This window comes from Daphnia carinata, chromosome 1, assembly GCF_022539665.2.
Source record: "Daphnia carinata strain CSIRO-1 chromosome 1, CSIRO_AGI_Dcar_HiC_V3, whole genome shotgun sequence".
NCBI lineage: Eukaryota > Metazoa > Arthropoda > Branchiopoda > Diplostraca > Daphniidae > Daphnia > Daphnia carinata.
In genome coordinates, this window is record NC_081331.1 from 12,721,719 (window position 1) to 12,749,413 (window position 27,695).

The 27,695-nt window shown below is 42.7% G+C and overlaps 9 protein-coding genes across 15 annotated transcripts; 5 read left to right on the forward strand and 4 right to left on the reverse strand.

Annotated features, from left to right (window-relative positions):
* The first annotated feature begins 1,513 nt into the window (after positions 1–1,513).
* Positions 1,514–3,680, forward strand: LOC130691264 (collagen alpha-1(X) chain-like). Its single transcript, XM_057514181.2, has 4 exons — positions 1,514–1,585; positions 1,868–1,934; positions 2,013–3,018; positions 3,114–3,680. Exons 2-4 carry the CDS (start codon positions 1,923–1,925, stop codon positions 3,560–3,562), a joined length of 1,467 nt encoding a protein of 488 aa, XP_057370164.1. The 5' UTR covers positions 1,514–1,585; positions 1,868–1,922; the 3' UTR covers positions 3,563–3,680.
* Positions 3,681–4,784: 1,104 nt separating this feature from the next.
* On the forward strand, positions 4,785–5,518 carry LOC130691303 (larval cuticle protein LCP-22-like). Its single transcript, XM_057514230.1, has 3 exons — positions 4,785–4,892; positions 4,969–5,078; positions 5,164–5,518. The coding sequence occupies exons 1-3, from the start codon at positions 4,884–4,886 to the stop codon at positions 5,417–5,419; spliced, it is 375 nt and encodes a 124-aa protein (XP_057370213.1). The 5' UTR covers positions 4,785–4,883; the 3' UTR covers positions 5,420–5,518.
* Positions 5,519–6,109: 591 nt separating this feature from the next.
* On the forward strand, positions 6,110–8,963 carry LOC130691257 (high-affinity choline transporter 1-like). The gene is made up of 10 exons (XM_057514172.2): positions 6,110–6,403; positions 6,485–6,592; positions 6,654–6,958; positions 7,034–7,183; positions 7,246–7,375; positions 7,667–7,761; positions 7,835–7,957; positions 8,027–8,130; positions 8,194–8,324; positions 8,414–8,963. The coding sequence occupies exons 1-10, from the start codon at positions 6,226–6,228 to the stop codon at positions 8,794–8,796; spliced, it is 1,707 nt and encodes a 568-aa protein (XP_057370155.1). The 5' UTR covers positions 6,110–6,225; the 3' UTR covers positions 8,797–8,963.
* Positions 8,964–9,745: 782 nt separating this feature from the next.
* On the forward strand, positions 9,746–13,899 carry LOC130691058 (transient receptor potential channel pyrexia-like). The gene is made up of 9 exons (XM_057513962.2): positions 9,746–10,277; positions 10,349–10,416; positions 10,499–10,637; positions 10,718–10,801; positions 10,877–11,143; positions 11,203–11,387; positions 11,452–12,537; positions 12,598–12,804; positions 12,876–13,899. Exons 1-9 carry the CDS (start codon positions 10,179–10,181, stop codon positions 13,696–13,698), a joined length of 2,958 nt encoding a protein of 985 aa, XP_057369945.2. The 5' UTR covers positions 9,746–10,178; the 3' UTR covers positions 13,699–13,899.
* A 1,061-nt stretch (positions 13,900–14,960) lies between these two features.
* On the reverse strand, positions 14,961–16,343 carry LOC132088281 (ABC transporter F family member 4-like). Of its 2 annotated transcripts, XM_059496833.1 has the most exons (3): positions 16,251–16,277; positions 16,031–16,105; positions 14,961–15,958 (listed from the first exon to the last, which is right to left on the reverse strand). In XM_059496833.1, the coding sequence occupies exons 1-3, from the start codon at positions 16,260–16,262 to the stop codon at positions 14,981–14,983; spliced, it is 1,065 nt and encodes a 354-aa protein (XP_059352816.1). In that variant the 5' UTR covers positions 16,263–16,277; the 3' UTR covers positions 14,961–14,980. The 2 variants fall into 2 exon arrangements, with proteins under 2 accessions (XP_059352816.1, XP_059352814.1); XM_059496831.1 differs by having other exon boundaries at positions 14,961–16,105; positions 16,251–16,343.
* Positions 16,344–18,604: 2,261 nt separating this feature from the next.
* On the reverse strand, positions 18,605–19,529 carry LOC130691298 (keratin-associated protein 19-2-like). Its single transcript, XM_057514224.2, has 2 exons — positions 19,400–19,529; positions 18,605–19,233 (listed from the first exon to the last, which is right to left on the reverse strand). Exons 1-2 carry the CDS (start codon positions 19,409–19,411, stop codon positions 18,757–18,759), a joined length of 489 nt encoding a protein of 162 aa, XP_057370207.1. The 5' UTR covers positions 19,412–19,529; the 3' UTR covers positions 18,605–18,756.
* A 996-nt stretch (positions 19,530–20,525) lies between these two features.
* Positions 20,526–22,945, forward strand: LOC130691281 (retinol dehydrogenase 13-like). 4 transcript variants are annotated; one of them, XM_057514201.2, is made up of 8 exons: positions 20,526–20,921; positions 21,000–21,236; positions 21,734–21,854; positions 21,930–21,997; positions 22,083–22,148; positions 22,226–22,269; positions 22,629–22,718; positions 22,776–22,945. In XM_057514201.2, exons 1-8 carry the CDS (start codon positions 20,666–20,668, stop codon positions 22,878–22,880), a joined length of 987 nt encoding a protein of 328 aa, XP_057370184.1. In that variant the 5' UTR covers positions 20,526–20,665; the 3' UTR covers positions 22,881–22,945. The 4 variants fall into 4 exon arrangements, 3 of the variants coding, with proteins under 3 accessions (XP_057370184.1, XP_057370183.1, XP_057370186.1); XR_009001185.2 differs by lacking the exon at positions 22,776–22,945 and adding an exon at positions 22,410–22,528 and having other exon boundaries at positions 20,531–20,921; XM_057514203.2 differs by lacking the exons at positions 22,629–22,718; positions 22,776–22,945 and adding an exon at positions 22,410–22,550 and having other exon boundaries at positions 20,531–20,921.
* Positions 22,946–23,584: 639 nt separating this feature from the next.
* On the reverse strand, positions 23,585–24,849 carry LOC130691285 (uncharacterized). 3 transcript variants are annotated; one of them, XM_059496870.1, is made up of 4 exons: positions 24,698–24,849; positions 24,431–24,584; positions 23,846–24,112; positions 23,585–23,791 (listed from the first exon to the last, which is right to left on the reverse strand). In XM_059496870.1, the coding sequence occupies exons 1-4, from the start codon at positions 24,707–24,709 to the stop codon at positions 23,727–23,729; spliced, it is 498 nt and encodes a 165-aa protein (XP_059352853.1). In that variant the 5' UTR covers positions 24,710–24,849; the 3' UTR covers positions 23,585–23,726. The 3 variants fall into 3 exon arrangements, with proteins under 3 accessions (XP_059352853.1, XP_059352852.1, XP_059352850.1); XM_059496869.1 differs by having other exon boundaries at positions 23,585–23,815; XM_059496867.1 differs by having other exon boundaries at positions 23,585–24,112.
* Positions 24,850–26,797: 1,948 nt separating this feature from the next.
* LOC130691304 (TATA-binding protein-associated factor 2N-like) lies at positions 26,798–27,463 on the reverse strand. Its single transcript, XM_057514231.1, has 2 exons — positions 27,412–27,463; positions 26,798–27,305 (listed from the first exon to the last, which is right to left on the reverse strand). The coding sequence occupies exons 1-2, from the start codon at positions 27,421–27,423 to the stop codon at positions 26,970–26,972; spliced, it is 348 nt and encodes a 115-aa protein (XP_057370214.1). The 5' UTR covers positions 27,424–27,463; the 3' UTR covers positions 26,798–26,969.
* Between the last annotated feature and the right edge of the window lie 232 nt (positions 27,464–27,695).

Below are 27,695 nucleotides of genomic sequence, written 5' to 3' on the forward strand. Positions count from 1 at the left end.
GAGTTTGCCGTGCGGAAATAACTCATTTTCGTCCGACCAATTCGAAACATTTTTATATTCGCACCACAGAGAATATGTGGCCATGTGGAGTGAAAGTAAAGTAGCTCACTCGTGAACGGAGCATCCAGGCATGCATGTGTTCCAGTCACCCGTTTTCACGTTGCATTTCTATCTACAAGTATATAGGCTATATAGCGTATGTTATTATGTGCATGACGCTACGCGTTTAACGCGCACTTTCTCGTGCTGCTTTTACTCTTTTTCTTTTGCCTTTCTCATCGTCAGCATAAACAAGTGTTTCGATGGACGCCCATTCAACGATCTATGACGCTGTCATTCGCAATTAACAACTACGAGAAACATATAAACTTGAACTTTTGCATCATACCTTCTCCCCTTGCGCCTCTGTCGTTGGCTTTCAACTTCCGCGTTTCCTTTCTCCTTTTCTAAAATACGCAATTGGGACGGATTCATTTGAATTCTTGGAAAAACTGTGACATACAATCATTTCGGCACCAAGTGAGACTCTCCTCTTCGGTTGCGTTTTGTTGAATGAATGTAGCAAAAACATGCATAAACGTGCCATACAGAACGTTTGTTAAAGTGGTTGGTTTTTTAGCGCTTCAAGTGAGGGAACAAATGTTGTATCGTTTTTCAAGTTGGGAGACGACGATTAGCACATATAGAAATCGAGTTTGTAAGAGCCAACAGTTTTTGCTTTTCAACTTTCCGCATGAAATTACTTAGCGCAAGTTTCACTGAATAACATAAAAAGAAAATGATTCCAACTTTTGCCGTTTCTTTATTGGTACCCAAAATACCCTAATGAACAATCTACCGGCATACTTTCACAATTAACACATGAGAATGTAAAACGCAGTTTCTTCGCCTCTTGGGTACATCCGGGATTCAATTAAAACTACTTGGCAAGCAAACTGGAATGCATGAATTTTTTTTTTTTTTTTTGCAGCCGGCTGTAACGTCTCACGGCATGTTCGTGTTTGATACCCCAACGGTGATGGCCGCTCCGTACATAGCTTACAAACTTTCACCAGATAACCCCACTTTTTTTAAAACTATTCTCTACATATTAATTTTAGAAATACCTCAAGTTTGGCTTTGAAATATAGTATGACTCGAATTGCTGTAAACACGCGTACCACAACACGAGTGTGGTCTTGATGTTTTCTATCTTCCGTTCTACCTCGAAAGATGAAAATAAATGCATACCGCAGTGCGTTTCTTTCTCTTTTTCTTTCCCCGAGGTAAAAAAAAATTTCCCTTTTACGTCGAATATTTGGGTATAGGTGAAGAGAGATTTCCGCCTATCCATCTGGCCCGATGGAAAGAAGTAGACAGCCAGACTTATTGTATATTGGGCACTGACCGCACGGTAAATAGGCTACTTCGTATATGATACAGTCCTCCATTTGCGATCTCTAAAAATACGATCCCACCCATCTTTTCTAACCTGTTTCTATTGCTAGAGTGACGCGGCCGAGTCGGGTATTTAAAGACAACGATTTCTTCTCCAAAGGCAGTGTTGAGCGGACAACAGTTGAAGAAAGAGCTACTCCAAGAAAAGGTAAATTCATTCATCCGAAAGCATTTGATGTAGGGCCTCCAAAGGATTTCGCATTATTTCAAAAATAACAACAGCCAATAACTCGCCTTGAACGTTTCTGCTTCACGCTGCGTTATAGGCGTCCGTATAATTTACTACTTATCGTTAACGTCCGTTCATTTTGTCCTGCTGAATTCCGTTCAAAACGTTTTATCAAACAAAAGCTTGTCACACGTATACATTTAAACAACTTTATTCACTAAACATAGTTGACGTGTATGCTAATGGATCCTTCTTCGGTAGATCTATAGTTGATATTGCACGCAACGAACCCAACAGGGAATTAGCAATCAGAGCCATGAGGATTTTGGTAAGGCACTTCCTATTTTGCAAATGAGATGTGACCTAGAATGACGCATGATTTGCTTTCTAAAATTTCAATACGCAGGCATTTGTCCCACTCATGGTGGCGTCCGTATTGGCAATTCCCCAATACGGCCAACCTGCACAAGCAGGTCAAACGGTTCCAATTACTAAGGAACAATGGGCCACTCTTAACCCGTATGGCTCTTCAGCCACGTACGACATTCAGAAACAGTGGGAAAATTTCTATGAGTACCTTCCTTGGCTGAAAGGTCCTCCTGGCCCACCGGGACCACCAGGAGCTCCTGGCTCTTCTGGCGGTGGTGGAGGTGGTGGCTATGGAGGCTATGGTGGTAATTCCTATGCCCAACCCCAAGTCATTCCTGGACCACCCGGACCACCTGGTCCTCCCGGCCCTCCAGGATACAAAGGTGATGCAGGTGCCCCAGGAACCCCTGGTTACGCTGGCAAACCCGGACAACCAGGCCCTCCCGGTAAACCAGGTGCACCGGGATATCCTGGACCTAAGGGAACACCGGGCTATAATGGAGCTCCAGGATCACCAGGCAAACCAGGCTACAACGGTGAAAAGGGATCTCCTGGTTATAACGGCGCTCCAGGTCTCCCAGGCGGCCCTGGTCTTCCTGGTAAAGACGGTTACTCGGGAGCTCCCGGACCGGCAGGACCTAAAGGTGAAACAGGTCCACCAGGCTACACTATCCCATCCAAAATCCCTGGACCTCCCGGAGCACCTGGATACCCTGGCAAAGACGGAGCTCCAGGTTACAATGGCGGTCCCGGCCCCGTTGGACCTCCCGGCCCTGCTGGACTCCAAGGACCACCTGGCAAACCCGGCACAAATGGCTATCCAGGCGGACCCGGACCTAAGGGTGAAGCTGGAACCCCTGGCTTCTCTGGAGCCCCTGGCAAGGATGGATATCCCGGTGCACCCAGCAAGATACCTGGCCCGCCTGGACCTCTGGGACCTGCTGGCCCACCTGGCTACAATGGTGCTCCTGGTAAAGATGGTCTTCCAGGTGGACCTGGTTATCCCGGAAAAGACGGTCTTCCCGGTGCTCCAGGATACACAGGTACATTTCTTTGTCCTCCACTTTCATTTCAAACGCCTTGTTTTATTGTTCCATTACGGCCATGCTAATCAGTTTCGTATATGTTTTACCTATAGGTGCACCAGGCCTTCCAGGCAAGCCAGGCAAAGACGGTTACCCCGGCCCGGCTGGAACTCCTGGCTACCCCGGCGGTCCTGGCCCAGTTGGACCTGAAGGTAAAACCGGCGCACCTGGTTACACTGGCCGCCCAGGCCCAGTTGGTCCAGTAGGTAAACCAGGCCCAGGGGGCCCTCAAGGTAAACCAGGCACTCCGGGCTACCCTGGCGGTCCCGGTCCAGTTGGACCTCTGGGCCCCGTTGGCCCTGTTGGTCCTCAAGGAAAGCCAGGCACGCCAGGATATCAAGGTCCTCCAGGACCACCTGGACCTGCTGGTTCCCCAGGTCAATCCTACGAAGTACCGGCCTATCAGCCACCGGCTTATCAAGAGCCGGCATACCCATCATCAGCTTACGGTCTGTCGGTGTCACAGCCCAGCTACGAGCCCCCAGCAATTAGTTATGGTTAAATACCCCAACTAATCAAATTTGAATCGTTTCAAAGATTTTTATGGCAAATATTTTTGTCCATGTCCAGAGTTTAAGATTTCAAGAGTTTATTTTACTTATGTGCACCATGGTTATACTATGCTGGTTTCATGACTTTGTGCAAATTGTAAATATACCATGTGTAAGCAAAACGTGTAGTTACATCTCATCAATTTTTTTCACGCTTCTGCCATAAGCTTATGCAAGCAATATAGATGACAGAACATCTACCTATATCTTTTCTACATTAATATAAGGAGATTCGGACTGACGCGTGTTTCTTTGCAGTTATGTGTGGGTTAGACAGCGAAGGCAGACTGTCTTGAATAAATCCCAGTGCATAATGTAGCCTACATGTATGTGTAACGTACGGCTATTATTATCAGCCTCAAATACACTCTAGTCTGGAACTAAGCGCGGATGCAGTATCGCATCATGCATAGATTAAAAGGATTAATTAAATTCCCTGCTTAAGCTTGATATCAAATCATAAAAAATTGCTACAACCACCGAAGGATATATTTTGCCATTGCGGCATTGGCATACACTAGTCTATCCAGCTACGGGTGCGTGCTACCAGGAGGTGCTACCGCATCAGGAGATCCGTTTACCTGCCCGTAAGCCGATAACATAGCGCGTGCCAACAATGTCACATGCTGAAACGTGATTATGTCGCCTCAATAAAAATGCATTCATTTTGCTTTGTCTCCCCTACGTCTGATGTCCTTTACTTTAAATATTAGCGCAACCTGCGTTCGGTTTAATGTAATACCAAAAACTTAATGCATCCGCATAGGAGGCATATACATTACCTTACAGGGAACGTTGCGAGACTTGAGCCTCTTTTCGAGCTCTGCCAACATTCACACTATGACACAGTTTGAAAAAGAGCCAGACCTTTCGTAGAACCTTGGATAATAACTTCGCGTGTGGAATATTATCACTCACATGCCTGATTAGGAAGCTACAATTTACGAATACAGTTCTATAGTAAAGAAAGAATAAAATGACCCTGAGGTCCGAGAAAGATTTCTTGCGAAACCTGTCTACTCCTACCTTAAATAGGATTGGTTATTATAGAACGAATCATAAAGTTCCTGCCAACTGATTTCTCCTTTCACCCTCATTTGCACATCGCCTCGAGCAGAAGAAGAGAACGGTATCTACAATAGGTCATCCTCGTAACATCACTTTCATCTGTCTGCATCCGCATATAAAAGGTGGCCAACGTCTTGAGATTATCATCACTACTCTTCAACTGTTTCCAGCAGAGCAGAACAGCAGAATCTTCTTCAAACAAAAATGAAATTCGTATGTAACTTGTTTCTTTTTTTTATCTTCTTAATCTTCAGTCGTTAAACCTAAAACGATTTCTTTCGAAATTTAGATCATCGTTGCCGCCTTGTTCTCCGTTGCCTTAGCTGCAAAATTGGATGAACCAATCGCTATCGTCTCGTCCAACATTGAGATGAAAGAGGATGGAAGCTATTCTTTTGAGTAAGTTAAAGATGTTACGATGCAAATTGTTGTTATTCTTTAAGTATTTAGAGCTTGTTCATTGGCAACTTTTCAAAATGTTTAGTTTTGAAAGCGCTGACGGAACTAAGGTTCAGGAAAGTGGAAGCCAGAAGCAAGTTGGACCTAAACCAGAGGATATCGGCACTGTTTCCAAGGGATCTTATTCCTACACCTCCCCCGATGGCGTCGTCATCACCGTCAACTGGGTTGCTGATGAGAAAGGTTTCCAGGCTACCGGTGACCACTTGCCCACTCCTCCCCCGATGCCCGAACATGTCGTCAAGCTCCTCGCTGATTTGAAGGCTGCCGGCGCTTTGTAAACAGTCCAAATTACTTTCTCTTTATGTGTACATAACATCTGTATTATTTCATTTACATACAAGAAGGGAGAAACAAATATAGTAAACAATGCAAAATAAGCCTGCGTGGATCCGTGTGTATTCTTTCTTATAATGCCTTTCAATTGAAACATCTATAAAATCTCATTTAAACCAAAAGTTATTATGGACCTTTCCAAACAAAAAAGACTGTGTCCGGTATCATTCTCCTTGGTGACCTCGGTACGTTTTCGTTAGATTAGGCTCGTAATATCACAGGTTTTAAACCAGCGGCAATCCTATAAGATTAAGACTCGGTGAACTTGAAATTCATTTACGACAGTATTACTTCGGGAATGCCTATAAAAACATGACAGACCAACACCAGTCGCTTTAGTTCCGAATTTCCAAACCTCCCGATATTACGGCGGAACGCGGGCAATCATTTTTGTTCTGTTTGTTTTGTTTATTAAGTTTTTTTGTGCGCTCCGAATGCTGGAAAACGTTGAATAGAAGGCGCCGAATAAAGGTATTGTTTAAATAACTGACTTAATGTGTCTGACATCGGATAACTAGGTCAGCTCGATGTGGGCGAGGTTTTCGAACTTTCGTGTATGCCGAGGGCACACGTGTTTGAAGGTGAAAGTCAAACTCTAATGAAAATGAAAGTCTAGTTTTGGTTTCGTTCTCAGTTGAATAGACGTGGATCAAATAACGCATAACCTCCATCCTGGTCAGCTTTCTGCCGTACACGATCAAGACGTTTTAGCCAAAATCTGGTGAAAGAATATTTCGCTTGTAAGGTGGTAATGGCTATCAACGTGGGTGGACTCGTTTCCATTATCGTGTTTTACCTGGTCATCTTGGCCGTAGGTATATGGGCTGGCTGGAAACATGGCAAGAAAAGCAACAAGGAGACGGGCACGGAGAGTGTGATGCTGGCTGGCAGAAACATGGGTGTGTTTGTTGGCATCATGACCATGACAGGTAAAATCATTTCACGATGTACTATTTAAATTTCAAGATTCTTTTCTAATGGTTATCGAATTAAAAAAAACAACTCTATAGCTACATGGGTGGATGGAGGTTACATCATGGGGTCGGCCGAAGTGGTGTTTACTAGTGGCGTCGTTTGGTGTCAAGCGCCGTTTGGCTACGCAGTGGCTCTTTTCTTGGGTTCGCTTCGATAAATGTAATGAAATGATTGTGAATCTTCATTATTCTTCGCGAAAACTAGGTGGACTGTTTTTTGCTGGTCCGATGCGTAGCGCTGGCTACCATACGATGCTGGATCCATTCCAAGAAAAGTACGGAGCGAAAATTGGAGGCGTCCTTTACTTACCTGCGCTATGCGGTGAAATTTTATGGTCGTCGGCTATCTTAGCTTCTCTCGGCTCCACGTTGAGCGTCATCCTCGGATTGGATAACACTATTGCCGTGCTGGTGAGCGCTTCAGTTGCAATGCTGTACACTCTGTTCGGAGGTCTTTACAGCGTCGCCTACACCGACGTCGTCCAACTCTTTTGCGTCGCCTTTGGATTGGTAAATTGATTTTAGAACAACGATGCACTTAATACCTAATCAAGTCATCAAAGTATAGACATTTCAATCATTAAGATCCTATGCGTTCCCTTTGCGTGGAACAATCCTGCCGTTGACATGAATAGCACAAGTTCGGACACCTGGGGCGGCACCATCGAAACACACAACATTGGAGTGTACACCGAAAATTACCTTTTACTCATCATGGGAGGGATTCCCTGGCAGGTATCTTTGATCGCTAGACTATCGTATTTCTATTTTCATTCGTGTGCAACAACGCAAATTAGGTGTATTTTCAACGAGTGTTGGCGTTCAGAACACCCAAACAAGCGCAGACCATGTCTTACGTTGCTGGACTAGGATCTATTCTAATGGCAGCTCCACCAATTTTGCTCGGAGCTGTCGCTACTGCAACAGGTTTGTAACAATAAAATGATAACCTTACATAGGCATTCGTATCTCTTTTTATGACGTCACATTACCCCCAACGAATTAGCCGACCTTGAGCCTTTGTTGTTTGACGCAACAAAATCTAGGGTGACGATCAAATAGAAGACGGGAAACTTCCGTTTTACGTCGAAAGTTACGACATCCATTATCCGATTTCGGGAAACGGGATTTTCTATTGAAAAATATGCCTCTCCCGTCTTCGATTTTCATAAGAACTTCTTCGTTCAACCATTTTTTTTTTTAACTATTAACATTTAGATTGGAGTGTTGCGACGAACGGAAGCATAAACGTCACTGCTGAGGAGAATGGAAAAATTATATTGCCCTTGGTTTTGCAGTATCTCACACCTGCCGTAAAGATATTTGAATATTTCTGATTTCGTTATTCTCGAATTACCAGACATGTAAATTCATTTCGAATTCCAGTGGGTTTCATATATTGGTCTCGGAGCGGTTTCTGCTGCGGCCATGTCTTCTGCCGATTCTTCTATGCTTTCGTCTAGTTCCATGTTTGCACGTAATATTTACCAAGCTATTTTTTTCCCTTTGGTAAGCATCTGCTAGATACCGATCTACACATTTTCCCTCTTCATCATTTAATAATTTAAAATGCACCAGGTGTCCGAGCGTCACGTTGTCCGCGTTATTTGGGTGGCAATTGTCGTTGTGGCTGCTTTGGCTTCTTTAGTGGCTCTGACCGTCAACTCTATCTACGGATTGTTGTATGTTACTGGAAGTAAATTATTTAAAAAACATGTTAAATCATTCTACCTGAAAATTTACAGCGTGCTGAGTGCTGATTTGGTTTATGTCCTGTTGTTTCCACAACTTTTGTTGGTTATCCATTGGAAGAAACATTGCAATTCTTATGGATCTATCGTCAGCATGGTGACAGGATTTATCTTCCGGATATTAGGTAATTTGATTCACATTTTAATCTGCTTGGTTGATGATAGGCATACATTCGTTTGTTTGATTCAACCGATTTTGTTTTCAATACTTTAGGAGGCGAACCTCTTCTTGGATTACCTGTAATCCTGGCTTATCCTTATTACGACCCCGAGTTGGGCCAGTTATTTCCATTCCGGACGTTGTGCATGATCATAGCGCTTGTATCGCACATGTTCGTATCACTATTGGCATCTTGGATATTCAAAAAAAATTACCTTCCAATGAAATGGGATGTCTTGCATTGTTTTGACACCCCTGACGAGTCCTGTGCCTCACCGTCAGTGCGTCAAAATTCAAGCATTTTAGAGGAGAAATCAGTGGACGACAATTGCAACTGCCAATTAAGTAGCAACTCGTCAGCAGTTACCCTGTCAGCAGAAGAATTTGAGCTCACTACAACGCATCAAGGGCAGATCAACCCAACATTTACGTTTTAGCTGTCATGAAATTAAGCAACCGTTTCATCTTGCCACATGATTAAAATACCCCCATCTAGTTGTTAAACAGGATAGACTAAATTTGCCAAAGTAGAGTACTAATATTCGTGCATCCGCTTATTCAAGTGTTGTCGTTGTGTGTTATCAATTACTATAAAATATATCTCACGAACTTATTATGCTACTTCCTTTTTTCTTCTGTTTTCCTAGTAAGGACATATTAGACACGAATGAGGATCAGCTCCGCATACTGCAACTAAGAGAATCCCGTTGCCCCAATAACGAAATAACTGAAGGTAGTATTACCATTGACGTGAAGGCCCGGGACCTTTGACAGCTGCAACTATGAACGAATGGATTTCCGTTCCACTGACCTACTTGACAACCCATTCGAGTGACGTTCAATTTCTCACCCTACACGGCATTAAATATTAAGACACCTTTATAAGGCCTTATTTATTCATCAGCTGGGGATATCACATGAGATTAATCAGACAAAAACGTCCCGACATTCAGCCGATGCTCACACGACACGCAGCGAAAGATTCCCACAGATGTTGAAGCGTAAACAGAATAGATGTAGAACTCCATTAAACATTGCTGAGAAAAAAAAAAATAACGTTTACAAGAGCAACAACAAAACAAAATTCTTTCGTGATTCTTGAAACTGCACGCTAAAACGCAGATATAAAGAATCTTAGTGGAAGTGTTGGCAAACCACAGTACATCCGTATTTTTTTCGTTAGCATTAATGGTCCCTGTCCGGCTTGCTCAATTTTTTGAATGCATTCTCGCCATCCGTAACGATGACGTCATAGGTTCGTGAGCCAAGTCTCTTTTGCCCGCGGCTTACTTGTGACAGCATTAGCTCGAGGCCATGTATTTATGTATTCTACACACACTCACGCACACACACGCACAAAGCTCTAACACACGAACGTGTATACTTGCCTCTGGGTTCGGATACATCCACTTCAGTTCAAGGCAAACGAACACAAATTTCAGTCAGACCTCGCCATTCGCGATAACTACACCGCATCAGTTTCATTGGCACCGAATGTATTTTTTTTTTGTATCCACCGCAAGCCTGTGATAGTGGTTTTAACTAGCACCGAGTAGGATTACAGTCTACTTCCAACGTACTTGATTTACGACTAAATAGCCTCATTCGATAGTTCGACACTGTGTGCGTAGTCGGTAGGTATACTCGTGGTGTAACAGCTCAGACAAAGTGATAAGAGTCACGTTTTATCTCCTCGTTCCCCTACATTTTTCTCCGACTCTTTGCGTGAATTCGTGCTTCAGCATTTAGCGTACTAAAGGCGACAGTCTGTGTTTTGAGTGGCTGACGTTTGAATGTTCGTGATCGCCAGGCCGTCAACATGAACAACCACATACGCATGGAATATATGCACCTGTTGCCCTGGCGCCGACTCGCTAAAGAAAACGGAGATGAGGAACTTGGAATAGATGACGACAATGTATTTATACACATAGTTTGTAATTTTTACCCTATGGTAATTAATTTTCTTTTTTTTTTTTTTTTACAAAGTTATCTGAATCCGAAACTCACTATCACGATGTCAACAACCCACGGGGGTCGGTGTACAGCAAGTACAGGTACGTAAACAAAAAGAAATAAAAAACAGGTTTCGTAAAAATAACTTTTCATTGATCCCATTGAACAATTTCCCTCGTCCAGTTTAAACGAAGGTGATTTAAAACTCTTGGGCTTTATTCGCGAAGACAATGGAATTATCGAAGAAACTGAAACGGCTAGTGGAATGTATTGCACCACTGTTAACCAACGTCTGATGATGGCCATTGAAGACAGAGACACAGTAAGAAAAATAAAACAAGAATAACAATATTATTTGATTGTGCTTTTTCTTCTAATGCTACGTAATATTATTTTAAACAGGGTGGAATCGAATTTTGCCTAAAAAACGGAGCGGACCCCAACGGTCAATACGGACCCAACAAAATCACAGCGCTTCATTTAGCGGTTAGACATTTCGTAATTTTTGTTGTTTCGAGTCTTGCATAATACGTTATTGATTATTCATATTTGATTTCTTAGACGGTTGGAGCGCCTGAGGCTGTACAAGTTCTTTTGAAACACGGCGCTGACGTAAAAGCGGCCGATTCGAGGGGCATAACACCACTTCACCTAGCTGCTGGCATTGGTTGTGAGGATCTGGTCCAGCAGCTGATCGTTGCTGGAGCTGACGTAAACGTACAGGATTACGCAAGAGAGAATGGAGGAGGACAGGAAACCCCACTCCATCGGGCGGCTGTCGGAGGTCATCTGGAAGCGTTGCGACAATTGATTCATGGTGGAGCTCAGGTAAAGAATATCAAACCTCAAGTCCTTTGTTCATGTCGTCACTCATTGAATAATAACAGGTGGATATTGGCGAAGCCAGAGGACGGACACCACTTCATTACGCAGCTCAGCGAGGAGCAGCTGGCTGCATCCAGGCCCTATTGGATTATCAAGCCGATCCCAACCTATCCGATAAAACAGGTGCTACTGCATTGCTACTCTTAGGAGGAGGTTACCTCATCAAGGGACATCGTCGTGTTTCAGGGTATTTAATTTAAAATTCCATTCGAAAAATGCTTCTTTAGTATACTTAATACAATTGGCTACAGGTATTCCGAAAGTGTTGAAATTCTAATCAGAGGAGGAGCCAAAGTGAATGTCAAAGACCCGAACACGGGCGTTACTCCCTTGCACCAAGCCGTAACGCTTGGCCGGTTGGAGTCGACCAAATTACTGCTGGCATCCGGTGCCGATCTGACCGCACAGGACAGCGAAGGTGGCACTCCGTTTCACTCTTGCGCACTCAAAGGACAAGCGTCTACTCTCAAATATTTATTATCCCAGCCGGGCGCTAGAGATGCCGTCAATTTGGCCGATTCTAGAGGTCGTATGCCGCTTCATAAAGCAGCTTACCGTGGCTCGGCCGAATGTATTCAACTTTTGCTGAAAGCTGGCGCCGACCTGGGTGCCAAAACCAAAACGGGCTTGAGTGCGGCCACGCTCATTCTCCAATTGCCGAATGGGGCGAAAATTTTGAGCAAAAGGCTGGATGAATCCATCATCTCTAACGGAATCGATCCGAGCGAAGTGGCCTGTCGTATCAAGTTCGATTATTCAGTGTTGCTGACGAAGCACAAATTCCAGCAAATGGGCGTTATCGAGGATATCATGGATGACAGACGTCAGAGGCGTACGGCTGATTTGCTTCAACATCCGGTCATCGAGTCCTTCCTATATTTGAAATGGCGCAAGATCCGATTTCTCTTCTTTTCAAACATTCTTTTGTATTTGATTCTGGTATCGGGGGTAACCGCCTACGTTCTATCGAGCGTTTGGAATGACCCTGTACCGCCAGTTGAACCTCAAGTCACAACAATTTCTCCGGAATTGAATATCAGCGAAACAACAACGGAACCTTTAGTTACAAGTCCAATCGCTTCGGAACCAGAAACAGTGCTGCAATTGCAATTATCCTTGAACATCATTATACTAATCATCATCGTGCAGGAGGCAATTCAGTTTACGTCACTACATTATCAGTATTTCCGCGAACCAGAGTCTTGGATAAAACTGGGAGCTCTTGTGACGTCAACCATCGTCATCTTCTCTGCCCCTCCTTGGCCAAGCTGGGTTCATCATGTGTCAGCTGTGGCTGTTCTTCTAGGCTGGTCTGAGGTCACTCTTCTCCTCGGACGGTAAATTGAATTTATAGCATAAAGAATGAACAAAACAAATTATTATCTTGAATCATTTAGATTGCCAACGTTTGGGGTTTATGCACTCATGTTCTACGCGGTGGCACAGCACCTGGTCAAATTCATCTTCGTCTTTTTCTTTTTCCTCGCTGGCTTCTCGTTTAGTTTCCATCTTGTTTTCAAAGATCGACACGAAACGTTCAGCTCACCGGGGACGTCACTGTTGCGCACGTTTGCTATGATGATTGGTGATACTTCTTATGACGAGTAAGTACTAACGATCTAAAATAATTCTTGTTCTCTGGTTAGTTAACTGACGTTGTTTTTTATTTTCTTAGTTACATGACTGCAGGCAACGTCAGTCTAGAAGGAACGGCGCATGTCATCTACTTCTTTTTCCTCGTACTAGTTTCACTTATCCTGATGAACTTGCTTATTGGCTTGGCCGTCAACGATATTCAAGGGCTTCAGAAAGAAGGCAGCATCAAGAGGTTGCGTAAACAGGCCGAATTCATCGTCTATCTGGAGGACATAGCTAGCAATCGATTTTTACGTTGGCTTCTCTTCTGCTCTGGGATCATCCAGCGATTAAACATGTGGATCAACTTGGAACCTGTTTTCACATTCAGCCCTGCCGGACGGAAAATGAAAGTCGTCGTCTTACCATCAACAACAGTGGAACGAGCTGTGGCCATAGTTCAAGAAGGTCGTGTACCAGTGGAAAGTATGACCATAAGCGATACTTACAATCTTTTACACGAGTGTGTAGCTTCTATCGGAACTCTCCGGCAACGAATCGAAAGCTTAGAACGGGGTCTGATTGGACCTTCATCGGCGACAGCTCCGCCGGATTCCGGCTCTTCTGAAACAGTTGAACTGAGCGGAGATGCCGGTGTCAATCAGGAGCCTCCAGATTCGGCTGATCAACAAGAGGATTCTGATTCTTCTGTTTCTGAACTGGATTATCCCAAAAGTCACAAGGGCGATCCGGATGGCATTTCAGATCATCGAGATGGGCCTTACAGTAGGCTGGGCAGATCGTTGTCGCGTAAGACCAACAAGACAACCAAAACCGTTTTGAAGCGTTCCATCCAATCAGAGTTACTAGACATTAAAAGAATGTTAATAACTCTCACTTCCAAAGACGACATCTCATCCTAAACCACATAACTTATTTCGTCTTTTGTTTTGAAGTCCGCACTTGTTTTGTACTGATATGCATGTTACCTGTTAATGCATCCCTTCGCTTTATCTTTTGTTATACCGCAATATTCCACAAACTGTGATTCAACTTATTCATTGAAAAATTACGAATATACCAAGCCAAAACCGCATTATCATGTTATGACATCCCCACCTTTCCGTAATTAGAGCACCACTCACCTGGCTTTCCTAGTTTGAGTTATTTAAAGTCAAACGTGATTACACCGAAAGCTCATTGATTCTGGTTTTATTTGGAATCAAATTCATGTATTTTTATAGCTATATCTAGAGGTTTTGAAAAAAAAAAATGAAATGAGCGAAAAAGTCGGGCTTATTTTTTTTGTCGGGCTTAATTTTTCTCTCGTTTTTTTCGTTTTTCTTTCTAAAGCTATAAGCCCAACGTAAAAATAAACTTCATTTTTGTGATTATCGTTCAATTTTGAATCGGAATCATGTATTTTCAACCAAATCTAAATTTTGACCAAAAATGAAAAAGTGAGAAGCCTTCCCACTCTTACCAAAATCTGCATAAAATGAAAACTCTTATAATCCCATAAAAATCACAAGGTACAAGCAAAATTAAACGCTTATTTCGATAAAGTGGTTTGTTTTTGCGTCGAATCAATCATTTTTGAAAGACACCGAATAATTATCACAACGCCAGCACGCTACAGCGCTAGCGCGATGCAGCACAAATATTCGTTGTATTTCAAAAACGGTTGATCTAATGAACAAAAGAACGACACATTTGTGATTTTCGTTCCATTTAGAATCAAATTCATGTATTTTATAGCAAATTTTGAGTATGGCAAAAATTCAGGGTTGTAATTTTGGCATTAAATTTGATTTAAGGTAACCTAAGATAAAACGTTGATTTCAGGAAAAGTACTTATTTTCTCCTCAAAACAGCCGTTTTTGTAATAAATGGAATTAACGCTCTGCTGACGCGCAAGCATTTATCGTCGAAAACGATCTCGAGATAAACGACAAACCAGAGAACAGTGGGTTCTCTATAAAATGTCAAATGGTGTTCCCTAGCATAAATTTTCCTTTTTTTTAGAGCTATATTTTCCTATCACCAGTTTCTACTTTGTTTCGATCCTACTTCCGAAAATAATTCGTCCGTGACATGGCTTTTTTTTTTAGTTAAAACAGGCAAAAAATTATATTGTTTCATACACACTCAGACTATACACTAATACGAGTCGAAGATTATTACAAAAAAATTTTAACATGTTTGTTAGCCGTAGTAGGATCCTCTATAGCCTCCATGTCCACCAGCGTAGCCGCTATATCCTCCTTGATATCCACCGTATCCACCGCGATAAACCTTGCGTTTCTTTTCAGCTGCCTCCAGATCCGCTTCTTGGATGGACCTGCCTTTGCGTCCCTTATATCCTTTGTTGCGATGTTCAGCAGTTTGCTGATCTACAGCAACTGGTTCTTCTACGGCTGAGCGGCCTTTACGTCCCTTGTATCCCTTGTTGCGATGTTCAGCAGTTTCCAGGTCTGCAACAGAGCGGCCTTTACGTCCCTTGTAGCCTTTGTTGCGGTGCTCAGCGGTTTCTTGGTCTGCAGCAGCAGCTTCCTCTACGACAGAGCGGCCCTTACGCCCCTTGTATCCTTTGTTTCGATGTTCAGCGGTCTCCTGGTCTACAGCAGTGGCTTCCTCTACGACAGAGCGGCCCTTACGTCCCTTGTAGCCTTTGTTTCTATGTTCAGCGGTTTCCTGGTCTGCAGCGGTGGCTTCCTCTACGACGGAGCGGCCCTTGCGTCCCTTATAGCCTTTGTTGCGATGCTCAGCGGTTTCCTGGTCTGCAGCAGTGGATTCCTCTACGACAGAGCGGCCTTTACGTCCCTTGTAGCCTTTGTTTCGATGTTCAGCGGTTTCCTGGTCTACAGCAGTAGCTTCCTCTACGACAGAGCGGCCCTTACGTCCCTTGTAGCCTTTATTGCGGTGTTCAGCAGTCTCTAGATCTACCAAGGGTTTTTCTTCTCCTAGGGATCGGCCTTTGCGGCCTTTGTAGCCTTTGTTGCGATGTTCGGCAGTTTCCTGATCAGCAACAGATGCTTCTTCTCCGAGAGAGCGGCCTTTACGCCCCTTGTATCCCTTATGGCGATGTTCAGCAGTTTCCAGATCTGCGACAGCTGCTTCTTCTTCAGCAGAGCGGCCTTTACGCCCCTTGTATCCCTTTTTACGATGTTCAGCGGCTTCTAGGTCTGTCTCTTCTCCGGGGGAACGGCCTTTGCGGCCTTTGTATCCCTTGTAGCGATGCTCTGCAGTTTCTAGGTCTGAAACAGCCGTTTTGACCTGCTGCAGCTCCTCTGCAGCAGCCACCAAGGCCACTAAACACGCTAATGCGATCTAATGGAAGAATATAACGTAAAAGAGCCAATCAGACACAAAGAAATTACAGCCCAAAACACATTGTTAGATATGTGATACCATCAAATCAAAAACACATGGCTAATCAACGTATATTAAAACACTAATTAAGTAAAACTCTTACCACGATTCTCATGTCGTTGCTGCTTGCTATTGTTGCTTGTAGAAGCGAATGGATTTGTTTATGTTTACCAAGTCATCGGCGTCCCCCTTTTATACCTACACCTAGTCACGCCCTTTTACGCACGGTGCTCCTAGACCAAGCGTTGTTTGCGCAAACAACTTATATAAGATACACAAATTCTTGAAGGACACGTGTTCTGGAACATCCAGTGAGTACCTCCCTATCCCTCTTCCCTTTTTTCTTGAACGAAACAAACACATTGCGTGAACTTGAATCCCGTCTGATGCCAGAGGCTAAAAGAATTCTCGTTTCCAGTAGAAATACGCCAAAAGGCAAATGCCCTCGACATGCGAGTGATCCAAAACAAGTGCAACGTATGACAAGAACTGGTTTGCCAATGACTTGCTGAAACTTCAGGAACCTCAATCGTATCAACCAGAGACTTCACCGGCAAACTGTCAAGGCTAAACGCTCAGGTGTACCGGGTTTCACGATGAAATGAACGAGTTTGTTCGTAATCATTTGCATTTTTGGCTTTGTTCATTTGTTTTTTGTTTTGTTTTTTTGTTTTTTTTTGTTTTTGTTTTTGAGGATAAAACTTGAACTGGTTGCAGCAGTTTTAAGTGTTGGTTTAAAACATGTCGTGTCGTGTTATCCGGTGTATTTGCATGCTTATTGCTCGGGGTTTTACCCGAATGCCACGTTATGTAACACTTCCAAAAGATAGAACAAAAACAACATCTTGTTTCATTTTTCTTCACAGTGCCTGCGCATGGCTACTAAAGGTAGGAAGCAAAAAGCTGATGCATCGTTACTCAGCATTACTAAGCAAAAGGAAAACGAAAACGAATGAACCAAAGAAACATTTACATGCGATATGGAAGTATGTTTTTCGGAACTAAAAAATCATTAGAAAAATTTAAAATATTTGTAATGTTCATCGCTTGGTTGGAAGGACGTCTGTAAAGTAAGCGCACAACCGCAACAGCGAAGAACCGCAGAGCGCACTAAAGTAACATGAAAACATCGTTCCGGGAAATTGTATTATAGGGACAATAGCACTACCCTTTTCAAAAAAGGCCAAGATGCATCGCCGGGTTCTGGTCATTCGAAATACCACCAATGTTCTCATGAAAGACTAATTAATTTTATGGAGCGAGATTTCTTATTTTTTTCATGGATTTTTGTTTTTCTTCGCCTGGACGTATTTTAGTTCTTTTAATTGACTGATATGGTTCTCTCTGCCTAACCGCCAGCTTCTGTCAAGGCTCAGCCAAATTCCGGTTTATTATTTTCGTCAGGAAACAGTGGCAACCATTATGGGCATTGCCAGTGACAGCTTGCAACCAAAATGCCAATAGCCTTCAGATCAAACAGGAAACTTTTATTTGTACCTCATCATTACCGTGTGCCAAATGAAGTAGTTTACGATATGATAAGCAAAACCAACAGTGTGTCCTTCAATAATCTACGTCGCCCAAATGCCCTTTCAGCTGTCTTAATGTCTGAATTGTATTCGAAATTCATATATCGAACAATAGCTGCGCAAAACTGGGTTCTTTTAAATGAATCGTCGGCGCCTTCTCCGACAGGTTTGTAGTAAGGTTAAAGAGAACAAACAAACAAAAAAAGAATAATGCCGAAAGGGAAACGAGCAATACAGGTTCAGCTATTGGCTAACTGCTTTTCGTTATTCTTATGCTAGATGGTGCCAACACCAGGTGAGGGCGCAGTCTTATGCTTACGAGCCAACAGCTACAGGGTGCTATTCTTGTTTTATATAATCACATTTTAGGGATGTAAAAGAAGAAGTACGTAATATAATATGCTCTTCAAACAACTGACGAAGCCATACGCAAAACACCAACGTCGTCAAATGTATGTGGTATTTGAAGTTTTTAAAAATAAATTTACCATCTGTCCAGGTAGAATTTTATGACGTCGAAAAGTTTTATTTGTGCAATTCTTCGGCATTGCTTTCTTGCGCAATATAAAGAAATTTACCGGGTACATGAACTGATAATATCGTGTGATCAACCTAATAACTACTCTGCCAGTTTTATGTTCTTCACCTGCCTGATTATACATTTGCAAGCACGATTGCTCAAGGCGGAACGTGACGCATCTACAGACTTTGAGACGTCGCCCTGTTACAATTTAAAACTTATGCTTCAGCCATTTAAGAGTCAAATTATACATGCAATGTAGTTTAACATTAGGAAAAGAATTAGCTCGAGAGGTGTTAGCTATGTGTCTCGCTTTCGGCTCATTTTTATAAGGATGGCGTTAGCTGTTTCCCACAGGTAAGTTAAATTACTATTTGCAAAAATTTTAGTAGAAATAAACAACTGATCTAAAAATTGCTTTTTGTTTATTGACACAAAAAAAAAGTTGATAACGGAAACATCCGATAAGGCAGAGTATATAAGTGCCACAGTGCCGGTAACATTTTGATTGACAGTTGTCGTTTAGAAATGGTAAGTTGAATGTTCGTGGAAGATTGTGTTTAGCCGTAATAGCGTCCACCGTATGCACCGTAGTTTCCACTGGGATATGTACCGTAGCTTCTTCCACGATTTCCTCCGTAGTTTCCGCTTGATGCTCCATAATGTACTCCGTAGTTTCCGCTTGATGCTCCATAATATCCTCCGTAGTTTCCACTGGATGCCGTACGATATGCTCCGGAACTGGTTCTACGAGTTTCAGCTGTATTCAAGTCTGCAACGGCATCTTCTTCGACGGAGCGTCCGTATCGGGCTTTATGTCCGCTCTGTCCCCCATATCCTCCATAGCCGCTGTGTCCACTATATCCTCCATAGGCGCTGTGTCCTCCATATCCGCCACGGCCCCCGTAACCGCTGTATCCACGGTAACCACCGTACGCACCGAATTTGCCCTCAGCAGCATCCAAGTCGGTCATCTGATCAACTAGTTCAGCCTGGTCTAAGGCTGCAGCTACTGCCAACAAACACGCTAATGCGATCTATAGAAATTGGATCATAATGCTTAGCACTTTTAACTGTTACGTTGCTCTTCTTTGACATTTAGATTAGCACATCATTTAAATATTGCGTTGATGGGCATTTCACGATTTAATTACAGTTAGAGTGAACCAATTAAACTAAATTAGAATAGATTTGCACACTTACCGCGATTTTCATGGTTCTGACGACTTCTTGTTGGTGCTGAGCAAAATGAGTTGTGGGTATCGATGAAGCATTTTCTTATGTCTTTTATACCTGTTCATCGTGATGAATCATGCTTCCCTTCAATACACAATGTGTAATGTAGAAAGCTTATAATTTTGTTAATCTGCAAAAACCTTCGAAGTCGAATTCGTGTACAACGGATGGCATTGCCCATTTTGCCTTTGGTGCGTCCGTTCTTGAATCCTTGACGAAATAGTAGGACAAACGCGCCCATGGCCACGCCCGTCTTGCATAAAAAGCCCCGCTTGTTTTACAGAATGATCTTGTCCCGCATAAAGAAAATATTTTGTTGAAAATAAACCAATCTACTTAAAACTGACCAATCAAATTTTCTGTTACCTTGAATGTTCGCACAAGAACAATTCAATTCTCTTCTTGGTTTGATATTCACTGTCCCCGCTCGATATATCAGTTGTTTCGGGCTCTCAAACAATAGTCGAAGGTCAACTAAAAAAAGCTATCTGCACGGTCTGATAAGCATCTTGAAAAGATTAAACACAAACGAGGATTGCCATTGAAAACCCGAATTCAAAGTTATGTTTTAGTTATGAGTTTAGTCTAATTAGAATCAATAAAAAAGAAAAGAAAAAGACGTTGATGCAGATGTGCATCTTATACCATCCTTAACCGATTAACTATAACAGCCCACAAAAACGAAGTTTTTCAACCGCTTTCGCAGCTAAAGTTGAATTATGCTTACGTAAAAAATTGGATAGAAAAACCTTAGGGGCTTGAATAGATCAAACAAACATCGATCAAGCAGAAAACTGTCAATCGATCTTTCGTATGGACAGGGATATGCGTAGTCGAATGTTTTTTTTAAGTCGCTGTTCGCGTCAGAAGGTGACAGTACTTTAGTTGAGCCGTTGGTGTTCACCTTAAACATTTCAGGGATAAGTAAAATGTAACCTACTGTAGATCCTTGTTTATTTTTCCCTTTCCATCTAGGACAAAATTGAAGAAACATACAGAAAATGAAGATCCCCATTTTTTCTCTAAAGGAATTTGCCCCCGTTTCGATGTTTTATCTCGCTAATAAGTGTCGACTGAGACCCACATCAGCTGATATGCAGTAGGCAGCCTATCTCACTAGCGATAACCCAAGAGTTAAATATCCAGCTTAAAGGGCGGCGATAGCTGGTCGTTTCCGTACAGTCACTAAAGTCGTTGAGTTCATGACACGTCTCGTACATCAACGTTAAAAACATGTTAACCTTTCTGTGCTCACTGCCCATTTTATGGCAAATCGGATTGCTCATTTCGCTTCTACTTGGTGGCTTTAAAGCCTACCTCTGGTACACGTTGGGTGTTTGTACCAGCACAAAGAAAATGTCGGGCAAAACGGTCATCATCACTGGAGCCAATACGGGTATCGGCAAAGAGACTGCCATTGATCTTGCAAAACGAGGAGCACGAGTCATTCTCGCATGTCGAGATCCAAAAAAAGCAGCGATCGCCAAAGGTAAGCCGGCCTTACTTTCAATACCATGGTAACACATCGCACTCGAAATTTTCACTGATTTTCTAACCGTTGGGGCAGATGATATTATTCAGGAAACCGGTAACAAAAATGTAGTCGTCCGCCACCTTGACTTGGCATCCCTCAAGTCTGTCCGCAAGTTTGCAGCTGAAATTCTTAAGAGTGAACCTCGTCTGGACATCCTCATCAACAACGCCGGCTGCGCTACAATTGAGAAGAAACTAACTGAAGATGGATTAGAGTACCAAATGCAAAGCAATCACTTTGGTCACTTCTTGCTAACCAATCTACTGTTAGGTAAGACTTGTCCGGTAGAAATCGCAAGTTAGTAGGCAAATATTCGGTGAAAGTAGACTTAAACAGTTGGATCGTATACAATGTGTACATTATTTGATACGTTAATTGAAACTGAAGGATTGATCATCAAAACCGGGACTGCTCGTATTATCAACGTTAGCTCTGAAGCCCATAGGATGCCCAATCGCTTGAATTTGGACGATCTGACCTTTGATCGTGACCCAGCTGACAGCAAAATTCTCAGAATTTATGGTGTCACGAAGCTTTGCAACATTCTGTTTAGCAAAGAACTGGCAAGAAAGCTCGAACCTTGTGGTGAATGGTTTTCATTACTATTTACGGCTCGATGAAAGAGTGTGTGCGTTATTCAACGGTGGAATGGAATGCCAAAGGCAACTGGTTTTCGTATCGAATCAGCATAAAATTGGCGCTTGAGCATGTTACTGTCAGCACTTCTATTCTTCTTCCTTCTTTTTTCATGTGCCTTGTCCTCCTAGGATTGCTGAAAAAATCAGCCCCTTCCCGCATCATTCACGTTTCTTCCATGGCGCACGCTTTTACCAAGACGTTGGACTTGAATAACTTGAATTCGGAACTATCCTATAATACCGGCACAGTGTAGGCTATTAAATTGCCATTTTGTTCTGCGTGTCGCGAGTTTCTTTTTAATATGCACTATCATTTTTTTGTTAGATATTACTATTCCAAGTTGAGCCAAGTTCTTTGTACTCGACATCTCACACGTCTCCTTTCCAATTCCGGTAACGGCCAACAGCCAAATTTGCTTAAATCATAGAACAAAGTCAGATTTTCTATCACCCTACTCTACGACATTATGTTCGAAAGGCGTGACCGTGAACTGTTTACATCCTGGTGCTGTCCAAACTGAAATATTCCGCAACGCTCCTTCATGTAACATCAGCTCATTTAAATTATTGGCGCACCAATTTCTATTCGACCTCACACTGTGTTATTCCTTAATTCATTAGGGTTCCAGATGATAGCCGCCATCACTTTTCCTCTTTTCTTCAAGGTTCTTTTCGTTTTTTTCTTAGTTCGCTTCCGCTTCTTATTTTCATTCCACTGATTGAGTAATTGCGCTTACTTCATTATCATCAAGCAAATGTTTTTAATTTCTAAATTGATCGTACTAATTTACGCCTGTATCTCCAGGTAAGAATATAACTGTCAATTCTCTTCATCCGGGAGTCGTACATACCGAATTCGGTCGGTTCCTTCCTTATGAGGTTTTCAAGAAAATAATGACAGCCATTTCCCCCCTCTTCTCGAAGGTTGAGAGCGACTTATCAAGACACGCTTTTTCATTCTATTTGATTTTCTTAATTGATTCAATCGGTTGGTAAAACATGTGATTGTAAATCTTATTTTTAGTCGGCTAAAGAAGGAGCGCAGACCACAATTTACTTGGCTGTGGCTGACGAAGTCGCCAACGTTTCAGGAAAATATTTCTGCGATTGCAAGGTAAATGTTTCTATCGCAATTTGTATTGAAGATCATAACCGATGACTTTCTCGTCAGATCGCTAAAACCAGCAAATTGGCAAAGGATGCGGGACTAGCCAAAAAATTGTGGGAAGTCAGTGAAACGCTTGTTAAATTGAAGCCAGAAGAGCGACACTACTAATGATGGGGAATTAGGCCAAATAATTTTCTGAAATTAATAGCCAATAATACATCAACTGAAACAAATGAAGTCTTTGAGAGTGGTGTATTCTATAGTATTATGTTTGGATTGCCTACGGAATCAGTCATAAAGCGCTGGTTTGTATGTGAATATCATTCCTCTCGCTCCATCCGGTAGGAGTGACTTGACAGTCTTCTTAACATAGACGTTCTTCGAGATACAGACGCTATACTCAAGTGCTAGAAGATAAGATGTGCAAGCCAAAGTCATGGCCACCGCTACAGCCGATAAACAGCATATTTGTGGTCGGCCTCTATGACCCCCAAGATTATTTATCTTAACCAAAAATTTTCATGTTAACTGTTAACCCACACATAGGGGGCTTAAATTTCTAAGCTTAAACTACAAATAAGGGCATGATAAAAAAAAATTACACGCATCAACCAAACCACCACTTCGGGCTTATTATTATTATCGGGCTAAAGAAATAAGCCTCCTAAATACGACAAACTAAACATGATATCCACTCAAAACTAAAAGAAGCATGAACATCGCAATTGTTTTGGTAGGTCATCATACGACAACACAGTTTTCACCTATTTCAATTTCAAGCCATTTTTTGCTATTGGATCGACTGTAACATCAATATGATAGAAATTTCTTGATAGCGAAGCATGAGACAAATTGTAAAACGCGGTCCAATGGACAATTGACACATATTTATTGATTCAAATCATTTTCAACGTGGAGCATACATCAATGGAAGCGTCGTACGAACATAAATTCCCGAATTAGAGTATTAAGCGAGCAACGAGTTTCAGGTTTCAAACAGAAATTAGTAGAAAGTTAACCGTGGTAGTGGCCGTGTCCACCACCGAATCCACCGTGTCCATATCCGCCGTGATGTCCACCTCCGTAACCGCCATGGTGTCCACCTCCATAGCCTCCGTGGTGATGGTGCCCACCTCCATAGCCTCCGTGATGATGGTGTCCACCTCCATACCCACCATAATGGCCACCGCCATATCCATGGTGATGTTGTTCGGCGCCCTCCTGATCGGCAATTTCAACAACTGGCTGAACGACCGCTACGGCTGGCTGGATTGCTTCAACAGATCTGCGTTTGCGTCCCCATCCGCCGAATCCATGGCTGTGCCCTCCTCCGTATCCACCATGGTGTCCGCCTCCATATCCACCGTGGTGTCCGCCTCCATATCCACCGTGATGCCCACCTCCATAGCCCCCGTGGTGATGATGTCCACCTCCATACCCACCATGATGGCCACCACCATATCCATGGTAATGTTGTTCGGCGGCTTCCTGGTCGGTAATCTCAACAACTGGTTGGACGACCTCTACTGCTGGCTGGACGACTTCTACTGCTGGCTGAATTGCTTCAAGAGATCTGCGTTTGCGTCCCCATCCGCCGAATCCATGGCCGTGTCCGCCTCCGTGTCCGCCTCCGTATCCACTGTGGTGGCCGCCATGGTGCCCGCCTCCGTATCCACTATGATGGCCGCCATAGTGCCCGCCTCCGCCGTGGTGCCCACCGCCGTATCCGCCGTGATGTCCACCACCGTACCCACCATAATGTTGCTCGGCAACGTCTTGATCAGCGACGACAGCAACTGGTTGGCTTCCCTCTACTAATGGCTGGTTTTCCTCAACGGCTACGGCTAGCGCCACTAAGCTCGCCAAGACAATCTATGTAGATCACGTACATTGAAACAAAAAAGAATGCTCAGTGAATTAAACTAAACTCAATAATAAAAATCCTAATTGTTTGACACTACTTGTTTACACAGCTGACAACTTACCACGAGTTTCATGATTGTGCTGTTGTTTTCTTGTTTGTTGCTCTACAGATGATGGAACTTATGAAACTGCTGCTGCTGTGTGTGTTGGACCAAGTCTTTTATACCGAAAGAAAACCCGCCTTTCATGCGCGTACGTGGTTTCATTCACTGCAAGACAAGTGGGCAAGACCCGTTACGGGTATTCGTCCAGAAAGTTTAAAGAAAACCTTGGGGCTACACCAAACCTCCGAGTAGATGATCAGCAGAAAAAAAAAATGGGAGAGAAAAACTTCCCTTTATCCGGATTAAAGTGGATATTCAAGTACAGAACACACGTGTGTTTAGAGTTTTTCGTTGTAAAAAAAAAACGTGCGTGCTACAAGGAGTCATCGACATGACGCCTGAAGCGGCCTTCTTTGCCGCGTTCGCATCCTACTCGCTTTCACTTGGTTTTTCCGAACATGTCGTAAGATTGAAACATTCGAGGGACTCAGATGAGTGATAGGATTGGCAGCGAAAAGATACCAATAAACCAATTTGAGGAGAAATTTGCCTTGCATAAGTTTGGGTTTTAATTCGCTGAGCAGCACATTGCGAAAAGATGCAGGGTGGTGGTGCGAAGTGATGTGAATCACTTCAATTGATTACAGCGTGAATATTCGAAATTGATGAAAGCTGATATAAAGAAGGGAAAATCCCCAAACTGGATTTTCAGGTCGTTGGGTCCAAGCGACCAACAACAATGAGTTATATTTTGATTTCGCAACGTCATCGACACCTTGTGAAAACCCCAGACCGTACAAGTCACCGATTTTAGAGTGTTTCTTTTTGTTTTTGAAACTTGATAGTTGAAATTATGCAACCATTAGCATATTAAACTAAAAATATCTCCGTAAAGCTAATAGAACATTTATGATACGCGTAATTCACAGCTTTTGTGGATTCTTCAACAACTAACCAAATCAGTTTAACGTTTTAGAATTTTCTAAAACAATTTCAACAACACTTTTCAGTCTATTCTCCCACCAGGTGAATAGATAAATCGTGTTCCGCAATGCTGACGACGGTATTAAATCATCCTTTGAAGGCCATAAACCGCTTGTGAAGAGTGAGCCATTCGTTTTGCAAATCAAAAGTCAGGGTGAATATTGAAAATGCTGTTTTCAAGGGCAAGAAAGGACAATATTGTAACACTCGATGAGTTTAGCTAAAAATAAAATGCGCCGCATCACGGGCTCTGAATGGTATTGCATGACACAACACGGAAGTCGTGCAGAAGCTCACGATAAAACGTTGACTCAGGTAGTAAGCTATTTGTCTTCATTTAAGGACCATTGGCGTTTTTATTTAACTCGTCAACCAGAAAAAAAGATAAGGCAAAAGAGCCAGGCAATAGAAAAAAAGAAAGGTAAAATGAAAAGCAGTTGTTTTTTGGCCTTGAATCCCAAGCTTTTATTCCTGTGATTAATTACGTGCATCTTATAGATAACGAAACAATAGTCTCTTGTCTAGGCCAAGACACAGCACTTAGACAATACAACACTTTTGCATTTAAATCTCCTTTTTTAATTTGCAGGCAAACAAAAGCCTTTCAATAAAAAATTTTGGCTAAGACAATTAATAATACTTGCCTCGAAGAATCTGCAGTTCAGCTCCATTTAAATCAACGGCTGTTCCTTGCCTTTTTATTTTATTCTTCATGGCAGCAATTGTGTTGATGTTTGAAAACAAATGAATTTTCTTTGGTTCACATCAATTCAAACTCAAATCATCAAGGTGGCAATCTCAAGGTTAATGGCATGTGAACGAATTCTTTATCGTCGTGAGAAATAAATTTAACGTTGGCTACACAAAAAAGATCAGATCGTCTATTTATGTGCCGAATGATTGCCGCAAACGCCGCCGTAAACCATTTTCAAAGTGGGTGTGATTTTTAGTGCTGGGCTGCGGTGAATCGATCGGGAAAATGCTGCAGGCGACAATAAAAACCTGAAGAAAGCTAATTGCTGGATGATTTTGAGACATATTATGCCAAGCCAAGTTTGCTGTTATTGCCTTCCGATATAAAAATAGAGCTTTTGAACCAACTGTTGTTAGATTTTGAACAGCACAACGACGTCGTTGATACAACCCAATACTTTATTAAATCAAAATAATTCGTGATAACGATAACAACATGGTTTTACAGCCAACCTAAGATAACGCGCCATTTCGAAATACCTTCAAATGCTTGATAATAGCAGTTTAGAATAACAAGAACAATAAACATAAATTCGCATGAAGAAGGATTGCCTCAGCCATGATGGCCGAAACTACCATAACCACCATGTCCGCTATGCCCACCATGCCCGCCATGATGTCCACCGTAGTGTCCGCGGCCTCCGTATCCTCCACGTCGATGTTCCGCAGTTTCTAAGTCAGCGACAACGGCATCGTCTTCAACGGAGCGACGCTTACGACCCCAACCATAGTGTCCATGATATCCGCCCCGATATCCTCCATATCCGCCACGGTAGCCTCCATAACCGTGTCTGCGATGTTCGGCCACATCAAGATCAGCGGCCTCGACGACAACGTCTGCTTCTTCAACTGCTGCTGCGGCTAGCGCCATTAAACATACTAATGCGATCTGATGGAAATAACATGCAAACATAATACAAGTCAACGTCAGATAAACAATTCGCAGATTTAATTCTAATTTCTTGAATTTGAATGTAGGAAAAATGGAGTCTTACCACGACTTTCATGTTTGCTAATTTTCAAGTGTTGTTCTCAATTGCTGGGGTGGTGATGTATTTTACCACTGTGTTCATCAATCCCTTTTATACCGACCCATCGTCACGGATGCGTGCCCATCTGTACCTGTTTGGGAACCTTGAGTAATTGATATCGTCATTGGAATCGATAGAATCTCAGAACCACTTGTACAGGGGAAATTTAAAACAAAAATCCCCTTGCCCCCTGAAAAGAAACTTGTTTTCTGCGTCGTAGGAAAAACACAATCCCTGAAAGGCATCAA